This window comes from Etheostoma cragini, chromosome 17 (assembly GCF_013103735.1).
Source record: "Etheostoma cragini isolate CJK2018 chromosome 17, CSU_Ecrag_1.0, whole genome shotgun sequence".
NCBI lineage: Eukaryota > Metazoa > Chordata > Actinopteri > Perciformes > Percidae > Etheostoma > Etheostoma cragini.
In genome coordinates, this window is record NC_048423.1 from 5,432,306 (window position 1) to 5,458,212 (window position 25,907).

Sequence of the window (25,907 nt, forward strand, 5' to 3'; positions counted from 1 at the left end):
TTGGGATATAAAATGTCAGAATACAGTAAGTCCAAGGTGAGATTATTAGATGTCTTGTTTTGGTCCAACATACAGTCCAAAGATATTCAGTTTACAATGACACAAAGTAGAGAAAAGCAGAGTATCGTGAGAAGCTTGAACCAGAAGAGATTCAGCATTTTTGCTTAAAAAAATTCAACGTGAAACAATGAATCAATTTTCAAAATTGTTAGTGCCAAATTTCCTGTCTATTGACTAATTGGTAATTGGCTACCCGCTGCAGCTGTAACCCTTTACTAAAGACGGTTGCCATGGGAAAGCCTTGCCTTTTATTGAGCGTGATTGAATTCATTATGCTTTCCAATAGTTTGACAAACATCTTCAACATCTCTTAAAGGAAAAGTCTGGTTATATTCTCATATTACTTTTTGTCAATAAAACCGACAAAAAGACCAAACACAACTAAGACAATTAAATTGATCTGACACATTATTGTCTGATACAGCTTATTCCTCTGTGTCAAAGAGTGCCATGATTGTCTAAAATCTTTTTTTATCAAGGCGTCACACTGTTACACTGGCTGACATGTTGTTCTCACATACAACTGTCCTAAATAAGTGCACCACATAATACATGTATCAATCTGCAGTTGAAAATACATTATTGACTATTCTTTTAGTTTGCAAAAAACTGACACGAAGGGCAGAATGCCACAGACAGGTTAGGGAAGTCGGAAATTATTCAGTAAGACATGTTGTTTTTGGTCTTTCACAGGATTTGAAGAAAAATGTTGAATTACACCATTGTTATCCTTTAAAAAAATAATTTAAAAAGGTTCTGAAAGAGTTTTATAAGTCTATGTTTGAGGTGCTTCTCAGTCAGTGGGGTTGCAGGTTAACCCCTTCAACATAACCCAAACACTCCTGACTTGTATGTAGCAGAACATACACACTGCTTGAACAGCAAACTGTGAATGATGCCTTGCATCAGGTACAGTAAGGTTATCCGTTATAACTTGGATTAATATTTATAATCATAAAACGTGAAATACAAGGTTTTAATCCAAAAGTAGACAGAGGTATTGTACAGGACATTTTGGAAACACAAGGCATTATATAACACATTAGCACAAAACAAAGCTTATTTGTCTTGCTAAAACAATAGCTTTCCCCAGCATTCCGATGGACAAATGTCACCTATTATTGTTACTTTGCTGAATGAAAAGTTAGTGTGTAGTTCTGCTGAAACCTTTAAGCACTAAATCTACTAATATAAATGTTATTCTACGAAATTGCATATGTAGTGGAAATAATGACATTGATCAGGTTCCTGCTGCTTTAGTCAGTCTTCTTTGGTCTACTTTTGAAAATACAAATGCGTTTATGGTGAGCTAGAGGAGGACGTAAATATAAAATTAGCATTCCTTCAGCTTACAGCACCACTGAGCAATAACATATCAGTCATAAAAATAAGACAGATTCAGTGTTCATATTTTCTTTCACGTTTTCTTGGAATAACAGTGATTCCGTGGAGCTTATTGAGTAGAAACTCTGTAGAGAAACCTATTACACACTGCCCTGAATATCATTCAATTACAGTTTGTATGCACCTACATTTTCCACAAAGTAGGAAACTCTCTCCTTAGAGAGAATCAGCACTGATCCTTTAAGTCTCAGCTTACAGACATTTTTTGTCCAGTCTTGCAGGTTGTGAAAAGTGGCTGCTCAGCTGCACTTCAGCCAGGTTTGGACGGATTCTGTGGCTGTGAGCCAGGTTTGCCACAGAGACTCTGGCTGGTAAAGACAAGGCATTGGACTTAGCAGGTTGTGCTGGTTGTCTGGTAGCAGGGATTCTTGTTCCAATACAAAGTCAAGGTGACTCATGGTGTGTGATAAGTCCACTCAAGTCCGATCTGAGCAAAGCAGTAGAGGAAAGCCAGCATAGGCGGGGCTATGGTGGACCAGCCTGAAATGAAAAGAAAACCTGTACTCATCTGTTTTACAGAATCTGTAGATTGTCATACTGCTATGCACTTATGCTTTTTGAGGTAAATCCTATAAAGAGTTGCATTCGTTTACAAGAGCCTGAGATACAGAGGGTAGTAGATACAGTAGTTTATAAATCTCTATACTTTACTGTGTTACAGTTACTCTTTTTCTATTTATAGCAGCTCCTTAGAGGGTCGAGCAGGCAGGTAAGGACAGCTGTCTACATCTCCTCCGTAACTGGCTTGCCTCCAAATTATCTCAGTAACCTGCACCTGCACCCACAATGCGTTTCAATGGTCTATTCTTTTCCATTCATGTCAAAATGTAATTCACACACACGGGCTGCTTTAGTCACAGCTGTACTGTCCGTTTCCTGTCTGTGGAAGAGAAAAATTACATGGGATAAGGCTAGAAAAGACATATTTTTGCAGACAAAATGTCTATTTTCTGAAGAGAGGTTTTGTGTTATTTTTAAACAGCATTACATTTTAGGATGCAATCAGCTAATTAATAATGTTGGTTTAATCACAATAGAAAAGTGCCTTGCACAACTTGGAATATTATGTATATCTGACATCCAAATTAATCACAAAAAGCCTTTCAGCTGGTGCCCTGCATGCACCCTGAGCAAGCCTTAATGTTCCAAAATGTCACAGCATTTTGTCTTTGCAGGTATGTCAATTTCCTTAACGCCCTCAGTGTGAAATACTGTATATTCTCCAACCAGTAACTCAACCTTTGTTGATACTGACCTCAAACTAACAGTGTAAAAAGCAGAACTTAAAGGAAGCATACACCACTAGTCAAATGAGAATAACTTCTGGCCACAATTGAGAAATGTCCCATCTACTTGCCATTTCGGAACATTATGAATTCATTTGTTGCTACTACAAATTACTGAGTCCTGACAAAGAGAGAGGAAAAAAACAAATTAATTGCCTACTTCCTCCAGTTGCATGTTACTACGGGTCTAATCAATCAGTGCTCTAATTACACCACCGTTTCTTCAGCCACTTGATTAACAGAATGCCTTGTGTTTAAATGAGGTGAAAAGAACACTTGCAGAAAAGAAACTTAAAACATCAGAAGTAGAAAGTGAAAACTTTTTCTTCTCTTTTTTTTTTCATCACTCTATACGGATGACTCTGTCTGTCTGTCCGTCTGTCCGTCAGTCTGGCAGTTAGTGGTCCCGACTGAAATATCTTGGCTGGATTGCCATGAAATTGGGTACAGACATGTTCCATTCTGTTTCTCTTGCCCCATCATCTGGTCGAAATTGTAATTTGAAATAATTTCACTGTATTTTTACTGAAATTTTACTTAGACATAAAAGAACCATTCAAAAGTCTACTGGAGTAAACCATAAAACCTTTTCGTTCTAACTATATGATTTAATGTAATAACTCATACTTTCGAACTAATACTACACAGTGTGTCTACCGTTGTGTTACAATTTTAACAACTCAGCACTGTGACTTTAGAGTAATCTTACATAGGGGCTATTGAGTGGCATCTGAATTTAATATACACACATCCTCAGTCAACCTATACGACTTAGACACTGTGTAAGAGAGGTCAAAGAGGGCATTTACCCAAGTGCCTGCACCAGTAAAAATCCCAGCTGATTTAAAAGCATTGATCTCATGTTAATGAAGCAAACCACAACCCCCCCATCACACACTTCATCCCCCCAGTGGTTTCTTGTGCAGACACATTAACAACACAACAAAAAGATTTAGGCCTTATATTTTAATTTAAAGTACTCAGTGAAAGCAATAACATTATTAAGTGGTTTGTTCAATTATATATTTAAACATTTTAAGTAAGCATCAGGCAGTGCCATGTTATATTTTTATTCTTTACAATTTTAATGGTCTAAACGACATGGCATAAAGGCAAACTGACATTCTCTATTTAGTTTCTAGGTCTTACTCTGAATAATTCACAACAGAAATGGTATTTTAAAACACCCTTCTCTTATTTTTTGGTTTCTCTTAACTTATTTACATCAAGCCTACTAAGAAGAAGCATAATGTTACACACAATTTGCTTTGAGCATGCTGGGCTTCCAACAAATTGTTACTGCCCCAACAAAGCTTAACTGGTGACTAAACTATGACTTTTGTCAGTCTGCTTAGGCACAACTTTAAAGTGGCTATATGTGTCTTTCCGTTTGTGTTTTTTTGTGGACTTTGCGAGAAAAATTGGATCCAGGCAAAGGCATAAATAACAACTATATAAAATTAACATTCTTTTCACTGTTATCAGATTATCAGATAAAAAATTACACAGTTTCAGAAAACAAAGACTGTGCAACATTAAAATCTGGGTCTGCTAATTGTGTAACAATGCGAACAGTTTGCTAGCACATAATGCTAACTTTACAGGCTAATGTCATGGTTGTGTTTACATCTTGTTTCACTGCCCCCAAGTGGCCAACAAATGAGATAATGTTGCTTTAAAAATTGGCAAAATTAAAAAAATTAAATGTTTACTATTATATTATATGAGGAAGTATCAGCACTGAGCTAAGCTCTCTGAACTGACTCTGTGCCCAACCCAGCAGCAAGTGCAGCTCAGACTGCTTATCATGAGTAGACTCAGGAGGGTCTGCCATCTTGCTTTAGGTACCAGATTAGCCACATTATGACACAAAGAGCAAAACAGGGACTGGCACAACCAGGATGTCTTTCTATTGGGGAGACTTTGCCCATATAAATGCATAAAACCCCCCAATATCCACTGAAAACACTACGAAATATACAGACCTACTATATAACATGTGTGAGTGTTGTGGAAGGCAAATTACCTTGAATGAAGACACGCTTCCAGAAGATTCTGCCAACATGTACCCCCCCGAGGAAAACCAGATTAGAGAGGATGAGCATGGCGGTGGAGAAGGCAGAGAGAAGGGCAACACAGCGCCTTTCCATTGCCGCAGATAAATTCTGCTTCTGGGAAATCAAGGAATAAATAAGTAAACTGCAGGAGAACCACCAAAGGTTTTCATCTTAAATCTGAGAAACAAAGAGCAGCAAAGCACCTGGTACTAATGAGCTTTGTGAACATAAACTAGGAAGATTACCAAGTCTGTCATCAGACATTATTACTATTTTGAGAACATGGACCTTCTCCATCCTAGAGGCATAAGTAGTATGTACTGGAAACAGACTTTTACTCACATAAATGATGGCAGTTAACTGTACTGTGCCAATTAAATGTGACAGGTTCCAACCAGTTTGTCTCCAGTCTGTACTTACTGTAGCAGCTCCAGACATTATCTCTTATTAAACCAGATTACATGACCCCTTTGTTTCTAGCTACAGCAAAGATGCATCTTAAATGAAAATCCAATTGATTGGATAACCAAGGAATTATGGCTAAGTACAATTTTTATCTCTTTCACATCCTTTCTCTGCACTGTCAAAGGTAAACTTGGATTTGAATTTCAAACTTACAACATTGGAGTGAATAAAAGATGAGCTTAAGAAAGACTTCAGTCCATTTTCCACCAGAACTCCAGCCCAATTCATCAGGGCCCAGTACTGCAAGTAGTCATGGCCACCGTGCCAGAGGCATACAAATCCAAATGCAAGGCCAGTGGATAATATTTTGTATAGAGGACCATGGTGTGAACCTCCCAACGGCACATAGATGTATCTGGAACATAAGTACACAACATGAAAAAATCTGTAAATACAATTAGAATGAATAAAATGTTACAGTTCGCTAAATGGGGGCATAACCTGCCAGACACAAAGAAAACAGTACATAAATAAGTGATATAGAAACAGACAGATCTTTTGTAAGGACATGGACACAGATGTACTGCAGCCAGTGAATAGTGCACATGTGAAACAACGGGGTGTTAAAAATGGCACCACAATGCAGCCATGAATTACAAAGAACAGCTGTCACACAAATGATCATGTGATGTACAAAGATTTTGAATCAAATAAACACTGCTCTGATGCCCAGTGCAAAAAAAATAGAGGCACTAGAAGGAATAACAATACTACTAAGTTGTTAATAATGCTGCATTTGGGTTAATGATTCCTAAGTTGTTTCTGTGAAGCAAGCCAACACCTTGACACATAATTTGACACACTTTCTTTGTCAAATAGACTTTGTTACTCATCACTTCCGCTTGTTCTTGTTTTGGTTGGGTAAGGTCGGATTTCAAAATTTTGGTTGAAACAAACAGCAAATATCTAGCACATAACGCATTCATTTAATTCTACTGTGGTTCAAATGAGATTACACAGCATCTGGTATAAAAATAGCAGCTGTGTATTCATAGTCCACATGATGTGAATAATATCCAACCAATCAGTAAAGACTGTGTGTGGTGCATGCTGTGAAGACAAATGGCGTCAGATATTGTGAGAGCCTCGTCTGTCCCAGAGGTACCGAGAGTCTCAACATCACTCCAACACACTTGGAAACAAACATCCCGTTCTGTCTAGTGTTGCTGAGCTGGGAACTAATTATCTCAGCCACCCTGTGGATAATCAATGTTCCTGAAAGATGAGCCAGCATTTTCTGAGCCTTAAATAGAGTGGCCAGCTTGGCCATATTGGAGGACGAAAGTAGGTGCAAAAACAGATGGAGAGGAACCAGAGTGTTAAAATAAGAGCTGACTGAATACATAAACATACAGAGCACCTTTCTGTCATTTAAATGATTTATGTGTTGGTCAGTTTGTCTGCTTGACAATCCCCATTTGCAGAAAAGAAGTGAGAGGAACAAACACAGACATTTGGAAATAGTTTTCCTTTAGAGACATAATTTGAATAGTATTTAGATGATATCATATTGCGAGGCCTCGGGTAATTCCCACCCTTGGTAGACGGATTGTTTAGCTTTAGACATTAAAGGGTAACTATTTTTTTTTTTTCAACCTGAACCCTATTTTATTATGTTTTTTTTGTCTAAGTGAGTGATAGGAACAACAATCTTTGACATTGGTCCTTTATTAAGCAAGATCACTGCAATCCGCCGCAGCAAATCAAGCTACAATGTAAATTAATAGAGCAATTGTTCAGCTTGTATTTAACGTCACAAAAGTGCTCGTTTTGCCACTGACAGTCTCAGATTGATATTCTCAAGTGTCTGATACCGTGTTTATTCCAACCAAAATTAAAGTTTTGATGGTTGTGCTAAAATGATGCCAAAAATAACTGTTTATTTACATGGAGTCTGGTGGCTTTAGCAAACGCAATTTTACTCGCGATCTTACTCTTTAACCCAAAGGTCGACCTCTTAGAAATCTGAGACTGTTAGCGGCAAAACCAGCACATTCGTGAAGGTAAATAAAAGCTGGACAATTGCCCTACTAACTTACGTAGTGTTTCACCGCTTTTAACTGCAGCGATCTGGCTTAATACTGGACTAATTTCAAAGATTGTTGTTCTCATCAGTCAGTTAGACACAAAAACATAGAAGGATAGGGTCCAGGTTGAAAAAAAAATAATCAAAATATGGCCATTTTAAGACTTACATTAATACCCCCGTTATCAAGGTTTTATGTAACACCTGACTACTGCAAGCAGATGGAGCAGACAACATGCATATAATAAAAGATATAGAGACAGTAGAAATCTGACTGACTATTGTTAGTTTCTTTGCACTTATAGAGCTCTTATTCTTAAACTTTACCTTAATCCATGCCCTCAATTATTTATTTACTTCTATTTTTCTCCAGGGTTTGGGATCAAATGTTTCTCCTTAGCAGCAATAACTCAATCAAACAAACTAGTAAGAGCTCTTTTGTTGGCTGATTACAGTGTGAAACAGAGAACCTGAGACACAATGGCATACAGACAGGGTAAGCATAATGGAATGGTGAAAAATGAGCCACTTAGCTGCTCATCATTTAACACCTACACACTCATCTAGCGCTTTTCAGACCATTTTCAACAGATTTTCAGAACTGCATTAAAACCTCTTTAAAAGCACTTTCACAAGAAGGAATGACAGGGCTTTGTGTCATGGGCATCACTTGCATCTGCAGTAGGATAATTGCAAGTGATGCTATTAAACAGGAGAAAACAATGTCCATTGGACACAGATTAAAATGGAAATTTGCATTTGCAATTTAAATTCTGGTGTCTTTAGCAAATTATGTGGAGCCGCTTTAGCAGTCTGATTTTATTCTGTACTCATCTTTAACATCTGAAAAGCAGGTGTACAGAAAAATTAATTAGCAAACAATAACCGAGACAAGGGAACATTTTCACAGAATGTCAGCATGTTTACTGACAACCATGCAACTCTAGCGTTGCCTTATCGTAGCAACCCGCATCTACCAAGCAGAACATAACCTCCCACTAGGCTGCATTCAGCCAAGTGTGCATCATTAAGAAGGAAACAAAACTGATAATGTGCGTTGTCCAAAGTACAAGTGAGCAAACGCATAACGCTTCCATTACATATGCACATATTAAACAAGGAGGCATTTCTCCAGGGTTAGGAAACAGTAACAGAGGAACAATTCACTGACAACATTCATCCTCATAATCATGAGAAAGCCTACATGCAAATGCAGTATCCTTGTCCATTATGATAAAACATGCTGGCAGGCCGCTGGAGAATGGCACCTTTTTAAGGTCTTTCAACATCTTCAATGCCCCGTAGGAAATGAGCTCTTTACAGTAAGTGTGCAATACATAACAGAAACAGTATGATTAAGAACACACTTTAATATATTAGGCAATACAACCATAGACAGATAAAAAGCTACTTTACTTACATGTAAATAGCTATATGTAGATAGATAGATAGATAGATAGATAGATATTATAGAGCTATTATTCGATTTAGATGACATTTCCAATGTTTAGTAATCATTAACATCTGAATTAGTCTGTCCACCGCTCACAAAGTGGCTCTTACCTGATGAGCCATCGATACAGGCCCTTGTCGAAGTGCCTGAGAATGAACACAAAAAAAAGAAATGAATATTGAGTCACAAATTTACATAATAATATAACACTGAGTAAGAAACACCTGAGCACTGGGCTTCATATAAACATATGCAGTATACATGATGGATGTGTGCTCATTCTTTATCATTAGGAAGATTAGAAAAATGGTTGTTGGGAAGGTTGTTTTTTGTGCTGTCTGTAAACTGAAGCTGTTTTGTGATATCAGTGGACAGTTTTATGCATTCCATCAATGTTGTCAACATTGGCCAGCTCAGCGCACACACACAGGCTGGATTGGAGTCCATTGGTCGATCTGGTCTACAGCCAGTGCATTTTTACTGCAAAACCAAACATACAGCTATCTTATTTTATGTGCAACAAGAGACTTAGACTTTATTGTCATTCAACTGCGTATTCACATATATTGATGTTTTGCAAGGATGCAAAAAGGAAAAGAAACAGTAGACGAGTAAAAAGAGAAACAGTTTAAATTTAAGTATGTGCAATATAAAGAATCTGCAATATAAAAATTAAAAATGTAATATTATAAGACGATTATGACAAGTGCAAATATCAATAGCAGCAGGATGTATTGCAGTGAAATGAATAATCTGAATTTAAAGTTACATTAGAAAGAGGAAAAAAACTCTACACTCCATGCAAATTTTACAGTATAACCATGAGGGAACACAGATTGTTTTTTGTATTTTATAACGTTTGCATTTAATTGCATGTTTGTTGTATCTAAAGGGCTGAACACTTAAATTTAAATGTGGTTGCCTGGCTGAAAACGGGGAATCAGCGCTTGGTTTCAAAACCCAAAAATGTGGTGAAATTACATCATATTTAGCATTGTATCAGCCATACGTGTTTTTCTTATTTTCCTAAATGGGAAACACACAGTACAACAAATTGCACTGTGCCAAAAAATATTCCCCATTGTATATTCCTGAATGTCCTGAAGTATTTTTTTTACAAGAAATGTTGTTGCCTTTATATTTTTATATTTTAAGTCTTGCTGATTAAAGTGCTTTATCACTATGTAACAAGCACTGCAATGTGTGTGTTCACTTAACTTGAGCAATTGTGACCCCTTCAGCATAAACCAGGCATAATCTATTCCCTTGCTTGGTTGCAAAAGTGTTAAATGAGCTTAATAAATGTAGAGACCATCATCATGCCATGTATGGTAGGTAGGACAGAAAGTGTGTATGCGTCCGTGCTTGCGTGTGTTTTTCCCCCTGAAGCATGTATTATTCTGGTTCAATAACCTTTCTGACCTGCTCAGATATAGCTGTTGACTTTGTCTTTGTTGGAACTACAAAAGCTACGTATAAATCTCCTTTCCTGCAACTATCCATGCTTCTCCAATTCTCCTGCCTCATGTTAATTTGCAGAACCTCTTATATAGCCTTCTACCCTCAGCCTAATTGTATCTATTTTTGCACTGCCCCTTACCCTGTTTGTTGTCTCCTTGGACAGTTTATTTAATTAAGTGTTATTTGATTTTCGCATCAGGACTCAAAAATGTGGTTTCTGTTCATGTAAAATACATTTTGTAAGTGAGAGACTTTGATTGCTTTAGGTTTATTTAGATTAGTATGTGGTTTTAATACAGACAGATTTATTTGATAATTCGGGTTTTCTTAAAAATCTTGTGTACTTTTGTAACAAGCTATGTGGGTTATCTTTTCAACTTTTCCGTATGAAATCATTTTAAAGTGATAGGTTTAGGATTATGATTTTTCTTCTATTAACTCTTACTTTAAATATTTGGGATAAACCTACACTTCACCATCACTGACTTAACCTGAGAAATAACATAACACTGTGTTTAATGCTGTTATGCTGTCATACACTGACAGACTGGCATTTGTAAGATGCATTTCCTTTCAAAACTGATACACACACTTCTAAAAGGCAATCTCTTTGGTGATTTTAACATGTTGGGTTTTGTTTTATGATTTACTTTTTGGACTACTAACTTAAAGAACAAGATGAAGCCTGTAAATGTAGGCATGCTCCCAGAGAACAAATTATTTTACCTCAAATCTGAAAGAATGACATAATGTTCTTGGTGTAGAGGTGACCCATTGTTCTGTTTGCCAGTAATGACAGTTTGTTCTGATTGCCAGTAATGACGAAAAATGAGACAATTCACTGTGCCCTATCTGAATCTAATTGCCAAAGCACAGTGAGCACTTAAGGTGTTCAGTACTTCACCTTCGATTTACCCTTTCCTTAAAGAACAACAGGTATTTTAACTTTTCCAGACCCTGAAGTTTTGACAAATATTGCTAGACTGATATAATACTGTTTTTCACTCAGGGTTTTTAACTGTATTTGTAATTGGTTACACTGTATGATCTTACCTCCACATCCCTGTGAAACTGTACATGATGCTGACACAACGAGGAAGCTTTGGGGGGACTAGTTTATCTAAAGTAGCCAGCATGGATGAAAAGCCAAACAGCACCAGATACTTCACATAGAAGAACTGGACGAGGGCCAGGGCCAGACCGCCTGTGAAGGGAGAAAAGAAAGTGTTATTTTGATGATTTAGCAAAGTTCTTTACTTTCTAAAGACAATATTCCTGTGTTAAAAGTCAATTAAACGTATTATTATTATTATTTATAGAGGTCAAATTTACCTCAAAGGGCCTCTAAAATCTGTACAGCATTCAACATTTTATCTTAATATTATTGGACCCTCTGTTCAAAAGAGGGAAACTCCCCAAAAGGGAGGAGAAACAGAGGAGGAATCAACATATGACATTAGCACATGGCAAACATTATTTGCTGCTGACATTAAAGAGCTGCTGAGAAAAGCTAAACAGAACTGCAAAAAAGAGCCGAGTAAATGATAATGATCCAGTTTCTATATCTGCTTATGGCAACAAGGGGGCAAATAGGACAACGGTAAGTAAATGACTGAATCCAAAACTTAAATAAATAAATACTTAACAGACAGAATTTCTGACACATTGTTAAAATATAAACAAAATCACACCACAGATCATAATGACTGCGTAATAAATTGAGGACAATGAGTAAGAAAGTAATTAGCATAATTGATGGAGTTTTAGAACCAACTAAATCCTGTGGGGTAACATGTTTTTAAATTCTGCATCTTGAAAACATGTTCAAAGTGTGTCAGAAAAAAGAAACATTAAAGCTGCAAGTCAATGTTATACTGTACACAACCAAAAATAGCCAAAAATACATACAGTATAAAGACTTACCCAAAGCCCAGGGAGGAAGGAATTCTAAGTAGGTCTCATTAGACTGGATGGAGTGCATGTACATTACATGGATCATGTATTCTGCGATGCACCACCATAGTATGATCCGTCCTGATCTGAGCACTGAGTACCTAAAAACAGATTCGTCCCTGTCACACTTCTCAGCAGGCCTCTGCATCTGCAAGTGTAGAAAGTGAGCTTGTTTTTAAGAGTTGCTGGTTAAAAGAAAAAATAAACAGGATTGCAATAAATGAGCAAACACATACTATCTGAATATGTACAAACCTACTCCAAAGATGGGTATGAAAACAAACAGGCATAACAGGTGCAGAAGTGATGTAAAAGTGACAGTCAGATAATTACTCTACAAATCTAAAACATTCAAGTCACCACTTATGTGATATCTACTAGGTAAAAATGTGACCTGAGATCATCTGTAGCAGCAATTAGCCTCCTCCAAGAAAAGAAAGGACAAAATATTAGACTAAATCACAATTTAATTCAGGAGTAGCCTTTGTTGGCTCTCTTACCTGCTCAACGTAGTCCTTGAATGTGATGATGGGTCCATTGTAGAAAAAAGGATGATAGAAGGTGTATGAAAACAACCAACCAAGCTGCACAACTCCACCATGGTCTGGAGGGCACCAGCAATGCTCCAGGCTAAAGCTGATGAAGCGTAGACCACAGACAGCAACACTGAACAGTAGCAGATAGTACTCCTCCTCAGTCTTATACCAGCCTCTCTGTGTATCAAAGAGGGAAAGCCAATTATTTTCAAACCATTTCAGAGGAATCCTTATATTAACACTGACAGTCTGACACTACATTTAGATATGCTTTTTATATAAATATGAGACTTTAGAATTAGAATATTAGCAGTTCACATCATATTTTGACAGATGGTTATGAAAATCTTTCAACACAAACTAATAAAAATATGCTTAACACAACTTTTAACTTTTAAAAGCATTGGGGATTTCACTGCTTTTGTGTGTGAACACAGGAATTGTATGCAATTGTGTTTGAGCACAGCACAGGAGTGAAAGAGGCATATTTTTACAAGCATGCACAGGTCTGTCAAGTCTATTTCACTTACTAAATTTAAAATTCCAACCATTTTGACTGGAGCATAGTTTCCTGGCTGTAAACATTCTTGATGTGTCAGCAGGTTTATAGAAAACCCAAACGTAGTAAAACACAAAGAGACAATTTCCCTAAACACCAATCAGTGTAGACAGGAATGGAATGGTGTTCCTAAAGTCATTAAAATTGATCTGAAATACTTGTTGTCATCATTATGCTGTATTAATAAAAAAAAGGCAGTTAAGTAAAATGCGACTTTGTTGATATTCTTTAATTTCGACTGTAATAAATGTTTGACTTCAAGAATATGAACACTGTCTCTTAGTATGTCTTACATTGCCTCACACTCAAATGTTGGTTGTAGGAAGTGATTTCTACGGCCTCTGATAGGAAATAACATGCTTAATATGCATGCTTCAAATAAATTCACTCAACTTTTATCTTGTGGTATGGACACAATGTAATGCAGCTGAGTTGCTAAATGGTTGTGCCTAACCCTTGGTATCCTGCGCCCTCTTGTGTTCTTTGCAAATATGACATTGAGTAATAATCAAATTTAATACAAATTCTGATCAAACAGTTATTCTTAACATAAACGTTATGGTTAATTTGTACAATGATAGTACAGACAGACACACATCCAGTGGAGATGCTAGCCCTTGGTCACCTTAAATCTTTATAGTTTTGTGACTTACAAACAACAATTTAAAACATATTTAACAGATTCATATTTACATAGCAAAAAGCATTTTAAATTTGTCTTTCACTTTAATTTGAAACATATGTTGTTACTCTTAATAGGAATAAAGGACAGTCCTCCAAAATCAGGAAAAAATATTTTTGGGTGATACAACCCACCTGGATCTCTTGTAGTGGTTGGATGTGAAGTGTGGAAAGCAGCAGGAGGTTGCAGGCCCATGACAGAGCAGGCTTTCGAAGTTGGGCCACTGAAAAAGACAGGCCCAGATGTACCAGCAGCAGACTCACACCTTTAATCCCCAACACACTGCTGGCTGCTAAGAGGCCATATGTTGTGAGGGCTGGCACCCTAAACTATTGGACAAAACATACAAAATACAATGTTGGATTAAAACAAATCCCACCTTGCATTATTCCACTTAAATAATACTGTAGCAGCTGCTTGTACCTTGGGGTAAAAGATGCTGGTCAATCTCGATATCAAGCCATGACCAATCAGAGTCCACAGCAAAGACTTCTTAGCCCATTCTGTCCAGAAGGTCCACTCAAAGTCTGATAGGTCCTGACAAAAAAAACTAACCTCAATATGGGCCTTTACATTACACTTGAAGCCTGTTAAATAGAGGCTTTGAACAGTCAAAATATGTTCAGGGCCCTCATTTGTATGTATTAAACATATGAGTATTTCAATATAACCGAAGAAAAAAAAAATCTTTCAAAGCATTCTGTGACACAAAATATTATTAGACATTAGGACTATATGTTTAAAACAAACCGTGACATGAAAGTTAGTTTTGATTGTGGCTTTTAGACAGTATTTCAACACTGAATTTACCCTTTTAAAACCTGCAACAAGGCCTTTTCCCAACAGGAATTCTCTCTCTAATCCTGCTTCATGCTCTGAGGGAAAACAAAAACAGGAAATGACAGCTTCATTTTGCTTTACCTTTCCTGCTTCATTAAATCAATGTACAGATATTCTATGTCTTCCTTACCTTTAGAGAACCTGTGCAGTTGGTAGAATGAGTACAAATGAGAGCCAAAGGACACCACCCAGTACACAAGGATCTCTGTCCATGGCAGGGGTGCCAACTGGGCCTTTGATTTACATGTCATCAGGAAAGGTTGCTGTCCTAGTGCACCCAAAACAGAGTGAGTCAGTTGGCCCTAACACTTTGGATTAAAAACATAAAATGTCATCTGGATGTGAAACAGTGATCCTAGGGACATTAAGACAAGAACACATGCAGAGATTCTTTGTAAATCAAATGAAGCAGTGGTGTAACAATTAGAGATTATCTTAATACATCCATAGGCTCAGGAAATGTTTACATATCCTAAATTTACAGAAACTAAATTTTTGTCCAATTTTGTTCTTGTCTTTAAATCCATCATAAAGTCTGGAAACATATCTGCCCACATCAAACAACAAATTGAGGTACGCAATTGAGTAACGAAACAAATTTAAAATAAGACTTATGTATTTGGAATTATTTTCATCGTATTGACTGGTTACATTAATGACGTGGTTTCAGAATAATCGTAAAAATGAGTTCCCTAGTGGGGACAATTACGTGAATGACCCCTCAAGCTGGAATGACTCCGTTTTTGCTACAACACTTGGACAAAACTAAATGTTGCTGATAAGATGACATTTTATTATCTCACGTATTGCAAATTCAGTCATTTCTAATATGGTACTGGGATATTGAGGTCGCTGTACACGTAGAGTGAAAAGTTATTTTTTACCATTACCTGATAAGTCAGGTACAAGCAATGCAGTTATTTTACTAGTGTAGAGGTCTTATACATCCATGGTGAAACATTAGCCATAACGTTGGATATTTTAGTTGTTACCGGTGCTGCAATAACTCTGGGACAAAATCAATACTATAAAGCTTTAAAGTGGAAATAAACTAGAAACATTGCTACGTATATGGTTTCGAGATCTGAGCATTGCAATGCAACACAACACATACTCTTTGTAGACCAGTAAAACCAAGTCACTTTGTTTCTCCACACAACGACTTAGGTTAAAGACGAGAAAAAGGACCACTGTGGGAACACGTGAATGCAGCAGATAGCTACATCGCGAGGTTATGCCAAACCGTTGGCAAATAACAAACCCTGCCGCTGCTAGGAAACACCACTGCAGATAGAGACGAAATTAAAAGGATATTTTTGTTCGCTTGCTAGTTAGCTAGCTAGTTCAGTGACCAAACCAGCTACTACCGTTCCTCAGCATCGTCTTGGCATTTGAGATTATTACAAGACCAGTAAAACCAAGTCACCGTGTTTGTTCAAGTTTTGGTGCGGATTCAATCTTTCGTTTATTCCCACATTGTAAGGCTATTGACAAGTTCCGAATGCCAGTTAGCTTACGTTTGAGCTAGCCTATTGAACAAGTTGCAGTGTTACCTAATAATATTGGGCCGGTTTCACGTGCGATGCTGTAAATTGTAGACTGTACAGTCTAATAGAGCCTCTGCGCCTGAACCAAAGGAACAGGATTATCTTCTTCTTCTTAAGGTTTTAACGGCATCTTACGTCCTTAATGTTGCTCTACTGCCATCTTCTGGAGTTAACTTTAGCTAGGTTAGCTAGCTAACTCAGACAGTGTCCAGCATGTCAAACTGTCCTCATCCGTCCTCTGTTCTCGTGAGGTAAGCTAGCCGGTGGTATAAGAAGTATTCAAATATTTTATTAAAGTAAATTACCATAACATTTCCCTCTGAAATGAAGTGGAGTAGGAGTAGAGAGTGGCATAAAAAGAAAAGACTCAAGTAAAGTGCAAGTACCACAAATGTTTTCTTAAATAAGGTACTTGAGTAAATGTAATTAGTTACATTACACCACTGAAACTAGCCAAGCATCTCCTGCCTTATTTCCACTTTAGTACGTTAACCTTAATCGTCTCAATTCTTCCAACATGTCTTTTCTCTCTGATCAACTAACTATAAAGATCAACCAACAAGCATGCCCTAGTTTTTTTGTACACAATGATCATCACAGATAGCTGTGTTTAATCCTCAACCTGCTTATTGTTACACGCTCTGTGTGTTTTGTTCACCTACGTCTTAACCTAACATGCCTGACACTACTCCGCTTGGATTAATTGTATATGTCTCCCTTTTGTTGTGTTGTCCCACTTCTGGTAGAGGAACATAACACCCTGGCATTTTATTGTGTTATCCCTATACTGTTAAGGAACATAACACCGTGGCATAACATTCATTGACTTCTTCATTCATTTGACAGGCAAACCATTTTTAGAGCATAACTGCCCCCCAGCATGACAGAAAGACTCCCTAATACGCTGTAGGTTTTAGCCAGAGTTGGAAAGTCAAATACTGTAATTAATTACCTTCATTTTACTACCTTATAGTTCTACCTCATTACAGTACTAGGTGCATTTGAAATCTATAGCTACTTTGAAGAATTTTCAAACAAAAAATATGATCAACTTTTAAAATATGATGCATTTAATGACTGATCTCTCATTGATTGCTTACATATTCCCTGTTTGATTTTAACTTTGAAATTTCAATTACAATGCAGATCTATTCTGATCAATTAATCAGAATAGATCTGTATTGTAATTGATTTTGTAGTGTATGAATCTATTTGAACATTGTAAAGTGTATTGGCAAGAATTTCCACACACAAAATTATTTCCCTTGACATTTGAATCATTTTAGGTTTTAATGTGGAGAAACTGCGTTGTTATAGTTAGTAGGTTAATTGATGAGCAACTAACTATATGCATGCACTATGAACTAGAGAGGTGTGTTGGGTTTTCACAGCTCAACAAAATAAGAAGGCAATGGGAAATAACAAAGATGGTTACAAAATCAAACCATTGTGCACAATAGTAACATGCATTTAAATGTATCCATCACACTTCCATTCATTCTTTCCTCATTGACAAAATCTGCAACTCTTCACCAAGAATAAAAACTTTTCTGACATATTGAGTGTTTAGACTCCACTTAAGAATTTGTCAAATAAACATTTGGTGTTTCATTCCGCCGACAACATCTATAGCTTGTTTCTTTGCCTTACAACCAGATACAAAGCAAAAGGAGAACATGATCGCATTTCATGTACGCTTTCAATTAACCACACTGAGATTCAAATTCATCAATATAAGTTAAATGTAAGCTTGTGACTGTGTGTGTGTATGTGTGCATGATAACATATATGCATGCATTCATGCTTGCATGTTTGCATGTGCACAGTAAGTGTAATAACAGTATGAATATTTATTTCACAGCTCGTCAGTCTCTCCGTCAAACGCCACACTATCTATCTCCATATTAATAGTGCCAGGCTCACTGCTGCCCACCCAGCCAATAGGAGTGCGGTTGAAGGAGGGCCGGCAGGCGATGTCGTGTTGGTACACAACTGTGGGTTCAGGCTCCTCTTTGTCTGTAGTTTCGGGCAACTGGAATTTCATGAACTGGTTGGCCTTCTCGAAGCCGCCGAAGGGCATGGCAGACCTGGCAGAGAAAGGTGAATGGATTATCAAAGCCTCTGTCCGTCACAAAGCACCTACAACGTCCTACAATGGCCTTAAGAGAAGTACCTGTTGAAGCATTTGTACTTGCGCAAATCCTTTTTTTCAGTGGGACCAGGCATTCCAGCTCTCATAGTGGCTAGCAGAGTTTCATCACCCTTCATGGCCTTCTCCCATGGCGACACGTATGTCTTCAAATGAAGCAGCTTAGATGCATAATCCCCCCCACCTCCTGTGAAGAAAACATCCAATTCTAGAGCATAAGGCACTCTCGAAGTTTAAAGTTTAAAGTTGTAAAATATTTTTTAAAGTTATAAAATATATTTGACAGTCTGATCATTTATGTATCTGACAAATTTGGGAAATATCCTTTTTTTGCTTTGTATCGAGAGACAGATGAGATGATCCATACCACTTGCATGTGTGCATGCTAATTATGTAGCTAGAGCCAGCAGCTGGTTAGCTTAGCTTAGAACAAAGACTGGAGACATAGGGAAACAGCAAGCCAGGCTCTGTCACTATCTTTCTAAATCTGTATGTAGAGACTGAGTGTAGTTAGCTTTAGAGGTGCTGGACAATTAAACTAAATCATCTTAAAAATTGCCAAAAAAAATGATACTAACCTTTTAGTGGAGACCACCCACTAGCTCTTTCTCCTTTTTCATCTTTCCCATGGTCACCCCCACCCAGTCCTTCTGCACCTTCTGCTCCTCCTGCTCCTCCTGCTCCTGCACCTTTGCTTCCAGGTTTCGGAGGAGGCACAGGGGCCCCTCCGGGAAGGATCCCTCCAAAATGCAGCTGTTTGCTAACAAAATGCCCACCAACATTTATGATATCACCTCCCATCTGAGCCCCCAGAGAGGGAACAAACTTCTGGAGGTTGTCCTGGAAGAAATATGATCAATGTAATCAACCATATGCCACACAGCATAAGATTGACCATGTTTAGCTTCCTGTTCAAGTTACACCTGACAAGCATTACGGAGAACACTGAGTCGTAAGTGTGTATTGGAGGACTTCATCTTCTTCCAAACAATTAAAAACGCTTGAATCTAGCTGGTTCAATTGACCAGTAAAGATCTATGGCAAAGGGTTGAAACATCATGGCTCCAGGTGACTCAAAATGTATAAGTCTGTTCTTAGTTACTAGTATCGTGTTTCTTTCAAATGTGTTCATTATAATATGAATGGAAATTAGTGTTTTAGAATAGATTAAGGAGTATACAGTGACAAGAATACATATGTTTATTCAAAAATTGCTACAAGTTCATATGTTGAATTTCTGGTTGGTTTTCACCAGTGTATCATTACATTTGAAAACAATCATCAATTTTCCTTCGAAATTCCCAAAAAGTGATTTTTGTTTTCTATGTTGTTTCCTACGCTCTTACCATAGACTCACTGCTGAAGACGTCGGGGTTGTTCTCGTAGATGAACCTATCCACTCTCTTCTGCCTCATCCTAAACATCTTGGAGCCTTTGTTGTTCTGCAGGGAAAGCTCCTCCAGCATGATGTCTTTGGGAGTCCTGATCTTTGTTCCCAGGTCAAATTCAGATGCCTCTGGCTCCGAGTCATACTCTAGGTAAGGGACACTCGAACATATGTACGATATGCTGATTGTGCAAAATACATGAATTCTTTCAAATAAACAAAGTCAACCCAGAGTAATATATATAATAGGTATGTTAATTACATTTTGTTGTTTTGTGTTATTTTCATACTGAAGCTAAAACCCCACATGTTTTGTTAGATAAGTTCCCCACCTACTGTATCTATGACATCTCTTCTATTTATGTATTGTGTTTTTATATGAAAAAGCTGCACTGCACATGTTCATGCCAGTCTTACCATCCTGGTTGATATGCGATAGGTCAGTTATGATCTTGGAGAGCTTTTTCCGCTTGTTTAACGGGGCCGGTTTTCCCAGAGGCATGACTGGAGGTTCAGGAAAGAGAATAGTGTTAGCAGTAACAATATTATGGTATATTATATTATTATATTATGTTTTTTAACATATTCAGTAGTAATGGAAGTAATAAAAGTGAACCTCTTTCTCACAACTGACAAAATTAATCAAGGAAACCATCTTTTAAAAACATTTGGTGAATTACAAATTTAATATAAATTACATTGTTTCTATTTCAGGATGTTTATTACATAATGAAACTAAAGCAAACAATGTTTCCAATGCAGCAATTTGAGGATGTTTTGCTTGATGTCATGAATTATATCGTTTTATTAATAGTTATATTTCATGTAACCTTGTTCCTATTCCAAAAAAACTTTGTGACAGTGATTTTACTTAAAATGTACATAGCTGCAGGTTCAGACCAAGGTTAAAATGCATTAAATGGAGGGTTTTCCCTACAATTTTAGGATTTCACCCACTTGATAGAAACCTGACTGCTTTGCAATTATCTCCAACTCATCAAGATCATTTTTTAACGTAAACACCTACAGTAAAGCATGTTCTGTAGGTGTTGTATAGCCATCAACAATCCCTGAAAGTGAATCCCCGGGACCTGAACGTATCTGACAGACATAGAACATGGGCCCTCCTCATTTTTCAAGTTCAAGGGGGATGTCAGATTCCCCACATTCCCCACCGTAACAGATGCCTGCCCCAAAGGAAACATATAGCTTAATGTGTACTTGAGTTTTGTTTGGGGACACAAGATCTGCACACAGACTAAGTCAACATAAACAGAATAATGCTGTGGTTCAGGAAGGTATTGGTCAACAATGCATTCTGCTGCTATTTTGCAGTAAAATTGAAGGCTAAAGGATCATAAAATAGTACCTGATCATATTCCCCAATTTGCAGCGTGCAGAGGAACACGTAGGCGGGGGGGAAGTGGGAGTTATACTTTCCTTCGTCTCATCGGTCGAGATATCCCTCACCATTGAAGCATATTAACATTAACAACCACCTTTCTTACAATCTATAATGGCTTCCTAGTTTGTGAGATGTATCTGGTTCCTACATTGTCTTATGTGTTGTATTTTACATTGTTTCTTTATCTTGCTAAATGCATATAAGCGCCTTCAGCTCTCAACAGTTTCCTTAAGACCCAGTCAAGTGGCAAAACATCACATCACATCCACTGTCTGTAACTCAACCCACTGCAGCTATTTTTAAAAGTCATTTCCAACCAAGACATTTTAGCGACGTGTAATGGCGTCATTCGACTATCAAATGGGCTTGACACAACCCTTAAGGACACAATACACACCTCCAGAAATCAATTCTAAGTGTATGTTTGAACCACTATAGAAACACAAGTGAGATCTGGAGTAGTTGTGGATGTTATTGAGGAGTGTTTTGACACTGTTTTAGTTGCCTTAAATAATTACAAACTTAGAGACCTGTTGCGCAGATTTACCTCCCCCATGTCAGGGTCTTGTAACACCATATAAAATATCTGCAACACCCTCAAAGAGGGATAGTCAGCACATTTAGTCATTCCTTTGTTCATTTTAAAACTTATGGAGATCATCTAAAAGCAGCCAAGTCACTCCCGGAGCCATTTTACTTTAATCGTTGGTAGAATCAAAAGCATCCAACCGAAGTTAGGATTTTGTTTACTGAGTTTATGAGCTCCTTTTCCATTTTTTCCTTAGATCAGCTGCACACGCCACAAAAGTTATGATTGGGAACATGTTGCACATTTTTATTCCCTCGTCATATATTTATAGTTTAAATTTAAATCCAAGCTATTTTAGTAGAATGTAACACACCAGTGGGATGCATATCCACTCACCAGGTTTTTGTTGCAATCCTGGGAGGAGAGACAGACCTATAAATATCAAACAGAGAAAAAGAGACCCAGGGCTTAATGGTGGTGATCTGAATCACAATTTTACAAATCCCTCCGTGCCTCTGACCCTACGTATGGCTGGTCCCAGGTTCCCTGGAAGTGCAAGACCCACCCTACACTCAGATGGCAGATCTTCCAGAGGGCTAGGGGTGTGGGTAGCAGCAGTGTTGGTGTCAAGACCGGAGGAGGAGGTTAAGGTAGGGTAGGAGTATGAATAGGGCTGGGGGGGGCAGCTGAAAGTGCTGATAGGGACATTAAGGGAACAGAATCATTCTCACAGATGGTTCAGATGACTATAATTAGTAGCAAAGAACGAGGAGAACAGAACTCGGCTATAAGATAACCTCAAAGGACTCTGGGGTGTGTTTGGAGTAGACACAAGTGCAGGGTTAGCTCCTTCACTCCCTAATTTACACTGACCTGACATTAGATTGTCACATTTTCAGTTTATCTAAAGCATCATGTTACTGGACATAATGGACATGTGAAAACAGAGCTGTCAGATAGTCTAACAATGTTTGCATCGCTAAAACAACTGGTGCAAACACATGCAAATGTATGGAGAACATCAGAAGGCCAAAAACATTAAAGCAGATGCATTCCTGTCCTGCAGTATCCTTTGTGGTTGTGTTTTTTTGTGGAGTAAATTGGACCAAAACACATGTTCTAGGATTTTAGAAATACTGAAAAGTGTTCATAATTCCTCAGCACAAATGTTTCTTACATTTACATACTTACTTACATTTGTTTCAGTTTAGCCTTATTTTAAGCATGCTCTGTCTGATAATAACAAATCTGGACCCCTCAATAATTTTAGATCTATCCTTAAACTCCTAATCCAAAATCTAAGGGTTTTGAGGTTTTTTTATATTACCTACTGTATGATATCTCCACACTCACAGTTCACAAAGTTAACTTTTCAAGTTAAATATTTTCCTTCTTGCTTCTGAACACCTACATAAACGAAAAAACAGGCAACCCATTGTTGTCCAAGTCGTTGTTGACTCTGGAGCTGGAGTTCCCACCCCCCTCAGGCTGATTTTAATTTCTAAATTTATTATATAATGTATTATAGTTAAATGTGTGCTTCTCTTTTTTACTCATGGGGCAAATAATTAATTTGCAACTAAGGTTCTGTAAACAAAATCAGAATAAAGAGAAAGAACGGAGACATTAATGGTCTCCGTTTGATGCAATGTCAAAATAAGTGAGGAATTAGATCATCTGAATAATGACCAGTCCTAAATTGCTTTACTTCTATTTTACTTATTATGTCATATATAAGTGCCATGGAGAATACTGTACATCTTATCTTTTTTAAGCAGTTGCATTAAGAACACATTCTTAATTACAGTAGTGGCCTGGCAAAATGTAATTTCCTCTATAAATAGTCTTACGTGTGGAAATTAACAGCCCTATATACAGGCACCCTTTCAGTGTGGAATTTGGCAGCAAAATCCCCTTCTGACTGCATGTTCAGTCAGAGATGACTCTAAGGCAACACTTGTTAACAAATGTTTAAACACAAATGTGAAAGAATAGAGAAAGGACTTTTCACACATTAAGTCGAGATTTGAGGAAAATTTACTCTGATTCACATGACTTTAATGATTATGCATGCACTATAAAACAAAGCTATTGATAAACCAGAAATTGCAACAATGGCTCAGTTTATGTAGACAATGTTCACACAGTTTTGCTAGATTTATAAGTGTGGAGTTTGATGTTTTTTTTTTGACGCTATGTAAAGAAATTTCTGAAAAGTGAAAACAAAAACATTTGCTGTTTTAACATTGATATATATATGCTGTGATTTGTCAGTTAACAGCAGAGTCTGCAGGTAAAGACATACTCTGCTGCTAGACTGCAGCTCTGTGTTCTCCCAACATGACTGGCATTTTATTTATGTTGCTTATCTGGTCGGATGTAGGGTGTTTGTATTTGAATTTGTGGAAATATTTAGTTTGGACTGGCTGCAGTTCTGTGATTTCTGTCAGGAAGTGCAGCTCTGTCTTGACTTTGTCTCTCTCTCTCTCTCTCTCTCTCTCTCTCTCTCTCTCTCTCTCTCTCTCTCTCTCTCTCTTTCTCTCTCTCTCTCTCTCTTTCTCTCTCTCTCTCTCTCTCTTTCTCTTCCGTCGCTGTAGGATGTCTTTGAATGCCCTCTAGGGGTAAAGCCTATAATTTGCTTGCATGCATGCACGTTACCTGTGTTTTTTCACCCCTAGACGTTAGCTCAACATGTTGCAATTCTAATCTTTTAATCTTACTATCATTTTTATCTATTATAGTCTGATTTATTTCTACATCTGTGCTCTAAAAATGTATAAGTGTAAGATCCAGGATGATATTGACAGCAGCATTGAATCATTTAAAAAGGGACTCTTGCAAGGTAAATAATTTAGATTTTTTTTTTGTAATTATCAAAACTAAGTGTATATCTAATCTGTAAGAGGTAAACTACTGCTCAATTATCCTGTTTAATTAATTATCTTATTTTGTATAAAGTACTCAAACCAAGCTTGAAAACTAGCCTCACCAGGCTTGTCTAGAACAATATGTGTTCTTGGTACTTTAGACACTTTATGGAGCTGTATATCTGCTGAAGGAAACTCTGCTTTGCTATTGCAATCTTGCAATTCAACCTTCAAAATTTATAACTTCAGGATCTGTCTTAGAACTTATCAGTAACATTGCAATTAATCTTAAGTATTTCACAGCTAAAACTGATTAATGCATGTTCAGATGGCCTTAAATGAATTTAGGCCCTGCTGTGGTAAAAAATAAACAAATGGTGTGTGTGTGTGTGTGTGTGTGTGTGTGTGTGTGTGTGTGTGTGTGTGTGTGTGCGCGCGCGCGTGCGTGCGTGCGTGGGTGTGTGTGTGTTTGTTTTCTCTTGTTAAGTATTTTTACCCTTTGAGATGATAGTTAAAGATTTATTAAAATACACTTTAAGTTAGTGTACTGCTAAAACATTTTATTATTTAATGCATGCATACTTTAATTTAAAAAAGAGAAAAGTATCGCACCATCAGCAATGGGGGGCAGTATAAAATCAAACATGTCAGACAACTGAAGAGCTTTCATATCTAATTTTATTCCTCTAAAAATGTTGTCTCCTAGTCAGTATAAACTTCTACTTATCAACAATAACAAACATTTCCACACTTTACTTAATCAAACTACATTCAGAAACATGAATTTATAATATTTTACACATAACTATATCCACACTCTAGATAATTTGTAGCCATAATGTGAAAACAAGAAAAAGCTTTAAGACAAATTGTAATTTCTTTTTAAATGGTAAAAAATAAAAGTATCTTCCAAAAGATTCCACAACTGAAAACAATATGAATTAACTTGATTCTTACTGGTTTCCTTTATCACGCCTAGTCTCTCAAGTTATATAGCTATCAAATGTGTATTCCTTCTTTTTTTTATAGCAACCATTGTTAATGGAAAGACACCAGCTAAACCTCTGCTTCTTTCCATCAGCTTCTTTAGCTTTATCAACAAATGTCAGGTAACCAACTTTCTGTTCCAACCCTGTTAACTTCTACAGGCTGTGAAATTTCATAACTATCTACAATTCAACCATACATCCCATTATCCCACAACTGGTGGGCTATGACCCCATTCAGTAATCTGACCTACC

At 37.3% G+C, this 25,907-nt stretch overlaps 2 protein-coding genes across 5 annotated transcripts; both read right to left on the minus strand.

Annotated features, from left to right (window-relative positions):
• Positions 1-1,018: 1,018 nt before the first annotated feature.
• Positions 1,019-16,580, minus strand: hhat (hedgehog acyltransferase). 4 transcript variants are annotated; one of them, XM_034897709.1, is made up of 12 exons: positions 16,336-16,580; positions 14,913-15,059; positions 14,753-14,817; positions 14,366-14,479; positions 14,077-14,271; positions 12,666-12,878; positions 12,136-12,313; positions 11,266-11,416; positions 8,862-8,897; positions 5,426-5,627; positions 4,777-4,921; positions 1,019-1,944 (listed from the first exon to the last, which is right to left on the minus strand). In XM_034897709.1, exons 2-12 carry the CDS (start codon positions 15,031-15,033, stop codon positions 1,859-1,861), a joined length of 1,506 nt encoding a protein of 501 aa, XP_034753600.1. In that variant the 5' UTR covers positions 15,034-15,059; positions 16,336-16,580; the 3' UTR covers positions 1,019-1,858. The 4 variants fall into 4 exon arrangements, with proteins under 4 accessions (XP_034753600.1, XP_034753601.1, XP_034753603.1 ...); XM_034897710.1 differs by having other exon boundaries at positions 14,913-16,530; XM_034897712.1 differs by lacking the exons at positions 1,019-1,944; positions 4,777-4,921 and adding an exon at positions 5,177-5,287.
• Positions 16,581-17,587: 1,007 nt separating this feature from the next.
• myoz1a (myozenin 1a) lies at positions 17,588-22,502 on the minus strand. The gene is made up of 7 exons (XM_034897713.1): positions 22,365-22,502; positions 22,196-22,231; positions 20,283-20,369; positions 19,825-20,012; positions 19,057-19,318; positions 18,503-18,665; positions 17,588-18,416 (listed from the first exon to the last, which is right to left on the minus strand). The coding sequence occupies exons 3-7, from the start codon at positions 20,365-20,367 to the stop codon at positions 18,185-18,187; spliced, it is 930 nt and encodes a 309-aa protein (XP_034753604.1). The 5' UTR covers positions 20,368-20,369; positions 22,196-22,231; positions 22,365-22,502; the 3' UTR covers positions 17,588-18,184.
• Positions 22,503-25,907: the final 3,405 nt, after the last annotated feature.

Excerpts from the sequence above, each read along its gene's own strand:
- hhat (XM_034897709.1), bottom strand. The coding sequence starts at position 15,033 with ATGACATGTAAATCAAAGGCCCAGTTGGCACCCCTGCCATGGACAGAG. Across the intron at positions 8,898-11,265 it reads AGTTTCACAGGGATGTGGAG|GCACTTCGACAAGGGCCTGT; the intron begins GTAAGATCATAC and ends GTTCATTCTCAG. Across the intron at positions 5,628-8,861 it reads CTGTATCGATGGCTCATCAG|ATACATCTATGTGCCGTTGG; the intron begins GTAAGAGCCACT and ends CTTATGTTCCAG.
- myoz1a (XM_034897713.1), bottom strand. The coding sequence starts at position 20,367 with ATGCCTCTGGGAAAACCGGCCCCGTTAAACAAGCGGAAAAAGCTCTCC. Across the intron at positions 20,013-20,282 it reads ATCGCATATCAACCAGGATG|AGTATGACTCGGAGCCAGAG; the intron begins GTAAGACTGGCA and ends TCCCTTACCTAG. Across the intron at positions 18,666-19,056 it reads TGGGTGGTCTCCACTAAAAG|GAGGTGGGGGGGATTATGCA; the intron begins GTTAGTATCATT and ends TTTTCTTCACAG.